At 40.0% G+C, this 12,159-nt stretch overlaps 1 protein-coding gene across 2 annotated transcripts in view; it reads left to right on the plus strand.

Annotated features, from left to right (window-relative positions):
- The first annotated feature begins 240 nt into the window (after nt 1–240).
- The window catches only part of epha7 (eph receptor A7), a 79,741-nt gene continuing 67,822 nt past the window's right edge, over nt 241–12,159 (plus strand). For both annotated transcript variants that reach the window (XM_079888318.1, XM_079888319.1), the window contains exons 1-3: nt 241–443; nt 1,832–1,896; nt 3,165–3,834. In XM_079888318.1, coding sequence (XP_079744444.1) covers nt 350–443; nt 1,832–1,896; nt 3,165–3,834 — 829 coding nt within the window. In that variant the 5' untranslated portion in view covers nt 241–349. The remainder of the gene's footprint in view (nt 444–1,831; nt 1,897–3,164; nt 3,835–12,159) is intronic.

The following is a 12,159-nucleotide window of genomic DNA, read 5'->3' on the forward strand; positions in this document are numbered from 1 at the left end:
GTTCTTCTTTTAGTAGCCTAACAACGACTTACATTGCCCGACTAATCTTAAAGTTTGTGAATCCACATAGTCTGTTTTAGACTAAAATTGAGGATCCGCCTTCGCTTTAAAGTGATTCGTCCGCGTTTTTACACCGAAAGCCTTTCGCGCGCCTAATGTGGGTGTGCTCTCTGTCAGTCAAAGTGAGTGACACGCTGAATGTTCTAAGCCCCGCCCCTCAGCTGCCGATGCTATTTGAGTGAGAGACGGCTGGTTTATTCACACAGAGCTGGTGCTGGAGCGTCGTCAATGGGAAGGGAACGCCGCGTTGGAAAAAGCGCACACTGTTTAGCCAACTTTCAATTGCACCATGGTTTGCACCTCAGTTTCGTGTTTGTGGACTATATTTTGCCTTCATTTATGTTTTTATGTGAACACTGGAATAGCACAGAACACGAGAGAGGGTGAGTGCTAAAGTTTCCTTTATTGCATCCTGACAGCGCGAGCGCAAGCACCGAGCAAACCAGCAGTTACAATACAGAATCGACAGTCTGTCAGACAATAGTTTTATTTTATCACACATTAGACAACGATATACGCTTGACTGTGTCTGATTTCATGAGTATTTATTTCCTTGACGCACAGACTTTCGCTAATCAGACACGAAGACGTGTAATTTACAACTGCACATCGCAACTTGACATAAAAACGTGATAGACAAATTATAGCCTACTTATCTGGTTAAGATGAAACCTCACAGCTCTGTATCGCCTCGTTATCACGGTCTCATATCATCAGGAAACACTACGTGATTTCCATTTACTGCAAACAAAAGCGATAACAAACTTGAAAAGATCTGCTTGATGTGCCTTAATGTTAACCAACCAGGCAGTATACAGTTAATTCTGCAACTGGAATGCAACATACCACGTTATTATTTTAAAACACTCATGGGATCATCTTCAGTTAGAGTAAAGGAATTGTCTGAGATGAAAACCTCCTGCAATCATCAAGCAATAATCGATCTGCTTCTGTATTACCAAGTTATCGAGTAGACAGATTTAGCAGGTTTCTAGCATACATGTCTGTACTGCAAATAAGTAGGCTATATCACACATCTACATCGACTATATTACATAGCATAGCCTAAGCCGAAGGTATCGTGGCTCCTTACCGAAATATGAAATTAAAGGATCATTCAAATAGCAATGGTAGGCTATAAATACGTCCAGTTGAGCTTATGGCTGTTTGCTGTTGTTCAATTAGATGTGTATTGATTACTCAACATACTCAGTGACGAATTTATTTATTAAATTATTTTTATTTATTTTTTAATTAAGGTTCTGATCTCAGCTAATGTCCTTTTGAGAGTTTTTTAATGACAATATTTCATTGGATTAATTATTTTATTATTTAATCAGATTTATTTAATCATATGATCACACAAAAAACAGATATCGCCTCAATGAAATGTATTTAAATAACAAAATAGCGGCTAATTTCGACGCGTTCTTAACCCTGCGCGCGCGGATCCGCGTAATCTCCTCAACGGTCCAAACGAAGGAACTTTAACGATTTCTGTATCGCACACCAAGAGAGAAAGTCGGTAATATTGACACACGAACAGGTGTCGCACAGGTTTCAGAGGTGTAAGGTGCTTATTGTCATAAATCTCCACCGCTGTTTGCTGAAAATGGGTCAAACTCGCGCACTCTCTCACTTTTAGTCAGTCTCTCCGCTTGATCGCGATGTAAAATGCTTCTGGAATATGCGCGAGATGTGTGCCAAACATTTATCACAATTAAAGATGCATTATTGTAGCCTAAGTGTGCGCTTTCTGTGTCGTCGGCAGTGATCCTGCTGGATTCAAAGGCGCAGCAGACAGAGCTGGAATGGATATCGTCTCCTCCAAGCGGGGTAAGCTGGAAACTTTACAACTTTGTCTTTACACACAAACATTTATGATTTTCACCTCTGTAATGCGCTTACTGCTTGTAGTATTTTAAGTGCAACCTAGAATTATGTGGTGTTTTTTTTTTCTATTATGAGTCTTTGCACCACATCACAATGTTTCTAAAACGCTAAACAATGGTAATTTGGTTTTACTTTATATGAAGGTGGTTTTGTTACTTTTAAAAGTTGTTTGTCGTTGTTGATCCTCAACTAGCGTTAGTTTATAAAGGTTTAAGGAAGGCGTGTAAAATACAAACGCATTTGTTTTAGAGTAGTGCAACTAAGGTCAACTAAGTGATCTTTTGCTGAACTTTGTAAATTAATGTGTTAAATTCTTTATTATGCTGCTGTTGGTGTTTTTAAAAGTCGTGTAGGTTTTTAAACAATTGATTTGAACACAGCATACTGAAAACTCAACTAAAAAAGTAACAGCAATTTAAACGTTTAGGATTCAGATTTTATCAGATTGTTTATCAGGTGGTTTGATTGCTATATTTCTTATTTAGAGTTATTTAGAGAAATTAGAAAATACAGCATTGTAATTTTTAGTTTTAGTTAAACCAAATAGTGAAAGAAACACAGCCAACAAGTGTCCAGCCTACATGGAATTTAAGCCTTCCAGGTGGAAGTTGTTCAAGAGAAACCCAGAAAATTAAAGTAGTCGGTTTGAGTCATATATTTAATAGTTTTTAGAAATTAAAACCAGTTTATTTTTGATGTTAACGCAAGAAGCACAACGTTCGGATACTTGACAAAACTTTGTAGTGGGATTTTATGACTTCACTTTTATTCTAAAATGTGGAAACATTTTGAATGGTATTGTACATTATTACTATTGTATGCATTTTTTGTGCAACAAAACATTTATAATATTATTTAAACAAATATTTTAAATCATTCTAATGTGCTTATTAGTGTTTGCATTGATTGACTGATACCAACAATGATCAGGAATGCGCATAAAATCGCAGACACTAAAAATAAATATTTTAGATTAATACAATACAGATATTTTAAATTCTCAATGTATGCAAAGGATTTAAAAAAAAAAAAAAACGAAGCACCTGGCTACAGATGAATTCTTGCAGATCATTTTATATCAAGGAGTTGTGCATTTGTTCACACAGAGGCCAGTTTTAACACGCTGAAACATTCTCCCTTGAGGTTATTCCTGAACATTTTAGTTCAGCTCACAGTATAATGATGATTAACTGCGTTTTCCTTTTTCTCAGTGGGAAGAGATCAGCGGCTTGGATGAAAACTACACACCCATTCGCACATATCAGGTCTGCCAGGTCATGGAGCCAAATCAGAACAATTGGCTACGGACTAACTGGATTGAGAAGGGCGATGCCCAGAGGATTTTTGTGGAGCTGAAGTTTACCTTGAGGGATTGTAACAGCCTTCCAGGGGTGGTTGGCTCTTGCAAGGAGACGTTCAACTTGTACTACCAGGAAACCGACGTGGAGGTGGGCAGGAATATAAGGGAGAGTCAGTATGTGAAAATTGACACTATAGCTGCGGACGAGAGTTTCACTCAGGGTGACCTGGGGGAAAGAAAGATGAAGCTCAACACGGAGGTGCGTATAATCGGGCCCCTCTCCCGCCGAGGCTTCTACCTGGCCTTCCAGGATGTAGGTGCCTGCATCGCTTTGGTCTCCGTCAAAGTGTATTACAAGAAGTGTTGGTCGATTATTGAGAACCTGGCCACGTTCCCAGATACGGTGACGGGGTCAGAGTTTTCGTCGCTGGTGGAAGTGGAGGGTGTGTGCGTCAACGACGCAGAGGAGGAGGCCGACAACTCTCCCAAAATGCACTGCAGTGCAGAAGGAGAATGGCTGGTTCCCATTGGGAAATGTATATGCAAAGCTGGATTTCACCAGAAGGGAGATGCGTGTGAACGTGAGTACTTTATTTTCATTTGCACACATCTGTTGGCATGCTTTAGAGTGACACTGATTAACCTTGCATGCAACAGTAGAGAGGACAATGGAGCAATTAATAAGTTATTATTATGTGCAAGACTTGCTTATGTGTCCATTTACCAAGACAATCCTTGTTCTAATTGGTTGACTGAGCGCCCAAGCATAGAATTATCCCAATGTGAGGTAATTATTCAGAATTACAGCAAAGCAATGCAATAACAAAACAAAACATGATGAAAAAGAAGAACGATTAATAAAAAAAAAATAGGACAGAAAAAAAAAGAACATGCTTATTGGGCAGAGATAATAATGATGGATTAAATGTGGGTGCAAAATCCTTGGAACAATAATTGGAATCCCTGTTAGTAGTTTGATTTGTGGGCTCTTAATTTATAGCCTTATGCACATTGACACTGGAATTAAATGATAACTAGCACTCCAGCTTAGCTCTCAGAAACAGCCATGCTCTCTTTCTTCATCTCTTTTCTTCTCTTTCCATTTGGCACCGAGCCAAACCAATCGCTCGCAAATGACACCGCGTCCGGAGGAGGTTCAGCCCTGACGCCGGGTCCTTCTCCGGACCTTTGAAATGACCCTGACAGAAAGAGAAAATAAACAGTGGAGACCCGGGGTTATTTAAGAAGTGTCCGAACAGAAAATCACAATTACAGTTGCCTCTGATATACTCTGCAATTAAGACTAAAACACTCCCAGTGCCATCACTGTCACTAATGGTGCTAAGCGTTGTTTTTTTGGCAGTCACATGACACATGATTAGGATCTTCGGTAGAGGACCTCTTGGTTTTGTGTGGTTTAAGTGGCCGTCCAGCCTTTTTTCTGCCAATCGGTCACCTCCTCCACCTATAGATTATCAAGTGTGCAGACCAGTAATGATTAATCAGATATCTCCGGAAGGCTTGGATAGCTTTTATGCGCTGCACATACACGTCTACATCATTAAGTTATCACGTAAAGGGTGCTTCAGAACACTATTATGTTATCAAAAGCTAAAATGGGCAAGGCTGTTTCACGCTGAGAGGTTGCTGCAAAGCTGAAAGCTATTTCAAAAGCCAGAAAGGGAGCAAAGGAGAAAGTTGATGGTGCTTCTATGTAATATGGGCTATTTGGCACACATTAAGCATAATAAAAGGATGCCTTTTATGTCTTTTTTTACAATTCCACCCTTTTTAACCTATTAAAAATTTGGGAATTTTTACTCACTCAAAGCAAAAAATTTTATGAAAAAGAAATTAAATAAAAAATTAAATAGTGAAGCAACGCCAAACTCTCAGAAAATCTCGATTGCTTTTCCTGTGAATTAATCGCTGTTCACGAAGCCATCTTGCATTCCTCAAAAACAATGTTGCGTGTTTCTCTCAGAGCTGGCGACAAACGAACCCTGTCACCCATTTAGATTCCTGCCCCCTTCCATTGTCACTTTATGAGTTGTGCGTCGCTCCTGGCATGAGTGGCTGTGTTATTACCACTGTAGTTAATCTAAATAAAATGAGCATGAGACTGCCGCATCAGCACTTCCTCTTAGCGATCTTCCCGATATTAAATTGCCTGTTCAGAGTTCCCCCCGAGCAGCAACCAGACTGAAAAATACTGGTGTGTTTTCCCCCTCTTTCAGGGAAACAGTAATGCAGTGCACGGTATCTGGGGCTGAAGGCCTGTGAGTGACAGGGGTCTTTTTAATATGGGAGGACTGATCTTTCCAGGAGTATACAGCTCATGTTGCAGCTCTCTCTTTTTCTTTATCTTCTCTTTCTCTTCCTCCCCTCAGGGGCTCGGCCAAGGCACTGTGACCCTGAAGCTTTCGAAAGCTCCTGTTTTTACGCCATCTCACAGTGTTCTGTTATAAAATCCACACTATTTAAATAAGAACAAGCACACAAGCAGACGTTCATGCATACAGAACAAAGTCTAAAATGTCTTGCATTAAAAATTGAGTGGGGAAACCTAAGGAGGGCCATGAAAATGCATGTTTTGACCATCTCATTCATCAGATGCCTGATGGAGGATTGTGTGTCTTTCATTTCTTCCTCCATTCTCCCCCTCTTCCTCTAAACAGCCGTTCGCACAGGACACACATCCGTTGGCACAGTATTTTAATTGCTTTTCTACATACTTGCGGTAGGCGGATGACTTTAGCTGTTGTGACGTGTTTGAGATGGCACAAACTTATAAAATTTCGAACTCTAAAACTGTCCTTTGATAGGAATAGTTAACACAAAAAACAAATATGTAAAATAATTTATGTTGTTTCTTTCTTCTGTGGAACATAAAATAAGTAATTTTTATACAACGAAAGTAAATGGGCTCCAATATTGTTTTGGACCATATTGACTTCTATTTTACGGCCAAAACCTTCAAAATATCATCTCACAGAAGAAAAAGTCATACAGGCTCCATCCCTCGCTCTTGTCAAATAATTTCATGGTACTCATGCAATCTCAATGCAAGGCTTCACTCCTTCCTGCTTTTCTAGAGATCTACTCATTGCAGTTACAAGAATCAGTGTTATGGGTGTTGGGAAAAAAAAAAAGGAATCTGAAGTGTTCTGCAGCATGCCAGAGTTTATTTGCATAGAGCTCAAGTAAAAATAGCGGCTATTCATTTGCGAAGCTCTGTTTAACAGTGTCTACTCAGAGAAAATGGAGACACTAAGTCCTTTGGAGGCAAAAAAAAAGGAGTCCTTGTAGACCAACATTGATCTCTTTGTTTCTGTTAAGCTTTTGCGAACAATCCGTGGAATGTATGTTGCTCAATCACATCACATTAATAACTGTATCTTGTCTAACGAAATGCATAATATTAACCGATAGTTGACCCGCTCTTCCAGTTTGCGTTATTTACAAGGCGAGCCTCTGTTTATTATTCTAAGGGGAAAAACAAGCTAGCGTTGGCTAACATGCTAACAGGAGGAGGTACTGGCAAAGGCAGGCGCTGACACCATCCATCTCCCAGATGTCAAATAGTTGGACAGAAGTTAGTCAAAGCCTGATGGATTGCCAGAACACAGAAGGAGGGCAATAGCTGTGGAGACAAGCTGCAGAAGTAGCAGAGGTGGAGGGACGCAAGAGCAAGACCCAGGCTCAGTGAAGGCCGTGCTTTGCATTTCAAATGATGCCACCAGGAGTTGGGGGTGGGTGGATTGTATAAAGGCTTGACATGCAAGTGATTGATAAGGTGTGAAAGTAAAGGCTACAAACGGTCATCCGTTAGAGAACTGTAAATGGGCTTAATTATTCAAATGGAGGCGAGTTCCTCAGGGAAGCCCGTTGGGTCCGAGGCTGTCAGGGTTAGAATCATCTGCTGATGGATAATGGCCTTCTCGGCCAGTCAGGGTCTTGGAGAACAGCGGCATGCTCTCGGAGCACTGTTTGTTTTTCCCCCTTGGTTTTGTCAGATGGAAAGTGGCTTTGAACACGAGGGGAGCTGTCATTGTGCTGTGTTGTCAAGGCTGTCAGTTGGCTGTAGTTCAGTTATTGATGTGTTGTAGTTGCTTCATGTTCACAATCACATTTCCTGTTGTTTCACTGGATCAAAAAAAAAGTTCTTAGGTTAAATGACAAATGGTTAACATACTGTCATTCATAATTAAATAAAGAAAAAAAAATCGAATTTTTTTTGATTCATGTACAAATGTGCCGTTTGAACTGGTTCTTTTTAATGAATCAGTCTTGAGCTAACAGGCAACTTAGCAGTTAGAATCGCTCACTCACACAGTGAATCGTTCAGAGCAGCTATGGGGTTCACTGACTAAAGTCATTCTTCAGATTTATCTGATTCAAAATGTGCAGAGAATCGTATACATTCTCTGTCTAATTACTGAATGATTTTAAAGATACTTTTTCACAAAAGAGTTTTGTTGTAAAATATTATTCTAAAGAATTCAGACATGTTACACAAAATATCGGTTATTGTCTAGCGTACTGAATCCAAGTAAGGTTGAATCGAATCAGTTAGCCTATGTTTACTACACATCCTTTTTCCACACACTAACTGATCTTCTAACAGTTGTGAGAATACATTCTTAGCGTTTAATACACATCCCTGTGGATCTACACCACAGCAGTTGACAAAAATGAACATCAGCACTTCTGAACAATCGAGTGATTCTGTAATTTGTCAACTAAAAGTTATTTGGCTCTTAAATGATTAATTAAAGCGCCAATGGCTCCCATGTCATTTTCTGAAGTCCTAGCTGTGATATTAGCAAGACATTTTCATACTAGAACAAGCCTCCTAAGACTTCTTCCTTCCTTCTCTCTCACTCTGTAAAGGAGAAAAGTGTGCAGTTATGTAATAAGTTATTGATTTTGCTCTTAGGGAGAGATTGAGCTGCTGAGTCTCCTGCTCTGCCGCTCTCCCAGAGGAGAGTCCCTCTGACAACAGACCCTCCCTGATGCTCACTGAGTGTTAAGGCCTTCAACCTGGTCACATATCACTTTCACCCGGTCGCCTCGGGCCAGAGCTGCTCCGAACACACACACACACATACACACGGCTGCTTTGTTGCTTTTAACACAGTGTCCGCTTGTCCAATTGCATCCATTAGTACGGATGAGCAGAGAGCAATTCGAAAAGAGAAGTGTGTGTGCCAGCGTTTAGGCAGCTAAAGGGGGTAAGCTGCCCATAGTGTGGGCCGCATGTGTGTGAATGCATGCATAAAAGAGTGTTTCGCCGGGTGTGTCGGGCTGAAAAGACTAAGCCTATCAAAATCTGCTTGTGTGTTTGTGTGCATGCAAGGGTTGATGGAGATGTCGGGACCTGTTAGTGCTGCTGGAGTTGTGAGCAGGGCGGTTGCTAGTAGGGGGTCTTTGTTTGGAGGGGAAAGAAGCCATAGAGCTGGCTCCTCAGGCAAGCCAAGGGTCAACTGCTCCGCTCATCCATCTTCCAGCCTGGCAGTGACCTGTCAGCTCGGCTGCTCACGTTACTAAGCAGAGCAGGCAGGCCTGCATTGTGCAAGCTGCTCTGTTTGCAACCATGTGTAAATGAAGTTAATATTCACTGACCCCGCGCCCAGCCCGTGAGCGACCCTGGTGACACCACGGAAATCACAACGTTGCTAGCTAAACGACAAAGATTCCTGGCTATTCACATGGACTATTTATTTCACATCGCTGCGGTATTTTTGTTCGCGCTGTCAAAATATGTGCGTTTGATGGAACGACACATTTTTCTGCTGAGTCATGTTCAGCTTCATTGAGTTTTAGTAGATTGCTGAACTTTAGTTTTGCATTACACGTGACAGAAATAACATGCTTCGAACGCTGTTGGATTGAGGAAGCTCATGCTTTGCACTTTTCCATTCAAAAGCTTTTGAAAAAAAAGATTGTGTATCTTAAACCAGAAAGTGGCTGGTTATTTGTTATCAGATGTTTTATCAGTAAGTTACAGCATTTGAAAGATTTTGGAAGAATCCAATTTCCTAGGGGAAAGTTTGTATAGGCCTACATGGCAGAATAAATTGTTTATATGTATTGTAAATAATTAGACATTTTTATTTGTAGTCATATAATTATCTATTTTAGGACATGATTACAATGTGATTAACAGAACCCCTCATGGAAAAATATAAAATTAATGAGAAATTTGAAACTGTGTTTGAATAATAGGCAGTTTTGTGTACAAGGCATTATTAATTTTTATGTTTTTCGGAAGTCACAGTGTACTTTTACAATCAAATACTCTGAGATCCCACATTTAAACGAATTGAATGCTTTTTGAAGCTTTCCAAATTCACATTCAAAATTTTTCTACATTTGCGGTGCTCTGCTGGGGCTGAGATGCTGTTTGCTAATGAGAAGCAGACTAAATTCTCTCTGCTCATAAAATGAGATTAAGGAGAAGAAATGTCACACACACAGAGCACTGTCTCTCAGCCAAGTTATTACTGAATGTAACTCGAAGTGAACACATTGTGCCAAAAAAGAATCAATAAAATTAGAAAGAGTTACCGTTCTCTGCTTTTGTGGGGACAGCTATGAGCGGCACAGTAATCAAGACTATATGAAATGATCATTTGTCTGAGGAGATGATTATTGGAAGATAGAAATGTGTGCCACATGTTCGTTTTTCATGGATCACCAGCGGTGATGCTGGGATTTGATGGAGTGCTGTATCATTTAGTCTCTAGGCAGGGATAGAGACGGGTATTAGAGTGTGTGTGTGTGGCTTTGGGTGTGCATGGCTGTGCGTTTGTCCAAATAGGTGTGCGTCCGTGCACGTTTGGACAGGTCACGACTGTGTTTGGCTTTATAATGAGGGACCTCTGCCGGTTCGCCATTGTGCGTTCATTCAGTCTCCTCTGTCAAAGCTGCAAAGTCATCCAGACTGTGTGTCTCAGTGTGTGTGTGTGAGGTATAACTTGCTGATGGTGGAGGTTTGATTTAGATCTGATTAGCTGTGGTTATAGTGTCTTAAGGAGATTTTTCACTTTTTATCTTCCAAGAAAAGACCAAATCTTAGTTTTCTAACAGCCGTGCTTCACTTCAGGACTTCGTAACACACATGCACACACAAAAAAAGGAAAAAATATGGGTAAAAAAAAAAACATGTTTTAAGGGGGAGGGGCTAACTCGAGATGTCTGTATAGGCTAATTTCTGGAATTAAAGGAATGCTGTAAGTATGTTTACATGCATTAATTTACATTAATACGGAATGCATCCAATCTGATTTCAAATTCTGAAAGTTCTGTTTAAATGAAACTTAAACTGTGGAATCCAATTCAAATTTTCAGAACTGGAGAGCCATCAATCTGATTAGTAACTGAATATTTTGGTGCATGTAAATGTGCTAATAATGTGTGGTTTCATTTCTTTAATGTTAAAATCTTTGTTTTTCATTTGCAAATCAATGCGAATGACGTGGAAGAGGAAGTGCAGGTGTCTCGGGATATGCTTATATTTTCTGTTTTGCAATCAGCTGCAAACAAGACTAGCATTTACACTTGGAAGGAAGCATTTCAAAGGCATTTTAAATTCTGGTGAAAGCCCAAATCCTTTTTTCCTAAAAGGCTGCTTTGTTCTAAAAGTGTTCCTTTTCACTGTAAAAGTGACATTTCATGTTTCCTTCTTTTCCGCTATCACAGAACATATCATATGCCAGGAAAGCCATCTGGGCAGATGCTATAGGGATGAGTTGAGCTGTTGTATGTAACTGTAATGGATCTTTTTTTCTTTTTTTTTTTTGGTCTGTTTAACAGCAATAACATTTTACAGATCCTTTCAGTATTTTGCCACAATTTCATGACCGTCCAGAGAGTATTTTGAGTGTAATCGCATTTATTTGCAGTCTGCCTCACATGAGAAATGAGGAGCGAGTTGAAAGATCTGTTCTTGGCACGACGATGACCACTTCTAGCCAACACAAATGTGACTGTCAAAGCATAATGCATTCAGCAGTAATTGCAGAGATATATCCTTACTATCCTCTTCTGTTTAAAATGTACATGCAAAAGAGTAGAATTGTTGTACCATTATGTACTCAAAAAAGGCCATTACGTATTTGCTGAATTTACTGTAAAATGTATTTAACTTAGTGGCATGCAGATGAATTCAGCAGCTGCTATTCGTGAAGGTTTGTGCCACAGACTTTTCCTCAGTGTTTGTTATTCATCTTTTTTCTTTATATACCTTCACAATTATTTAATGTATAGGCCTAATTTTCCAGAAAACATGTAACCTATTTTTATAAAATGAGTATAACTGGCACTTAAGAGACTATTTCAAATGAACAGCTGTGTTTTGGCACAATTCATGATGTTAACATTTTAACTATATTTAGGAGAGGGCTCTGATAGGCTTTGATCTGTTCTTTCTTCACAAGTCTTTCTTGTTCCTCTCTGAGGGCTTCAGAGGGCATCCTGGTGTGTCCTTCAGCACAGTGTAAGAGAATGCTAATCTTCTCTTTGTTTCTGACGGAAAGCTACTTATCTCTCCTCCACACAGGTAGCAGCCATGAATGAGATTCTTGTCTGCATCAGGAACACACCCCTAATCCAACCTGTTCGCTCTGAGTAATGCGTGGGGCACTGCGCGAATAGCTCGGAATAAGATCCATCTTTTAACATTTTAATCTGACATTTTCACAACCCTCTAATCCAACTTTCTTTCTTTTTTCTGTAACCGCTAGTCTCTTCGTCTCAGTCTAGCAGTTGTAGCAGAAATGCAAAGGGTACAGGGCCAAAATTGGACCCCATCCTGGTGTGTTGCTTTCTTGATGCCTTTTGATTCTTCCCCTTTCCTTTGTACCCTCGGTCTGTTTCCTGGAGTTGGGTAGATTTCTCGCCCT

This window comes from Squalius cephalus (genome assembly GCF_949319135.1).
Source record: "Squalius cephalus genome assembly, chromosome: 12".
Taxonomy (NCBI): Eukaryota; Metazoa; Chordata; class Actinopteri; order Cypriniformes; family Leuciscidae; genus Squalius; species Squalius cephalus.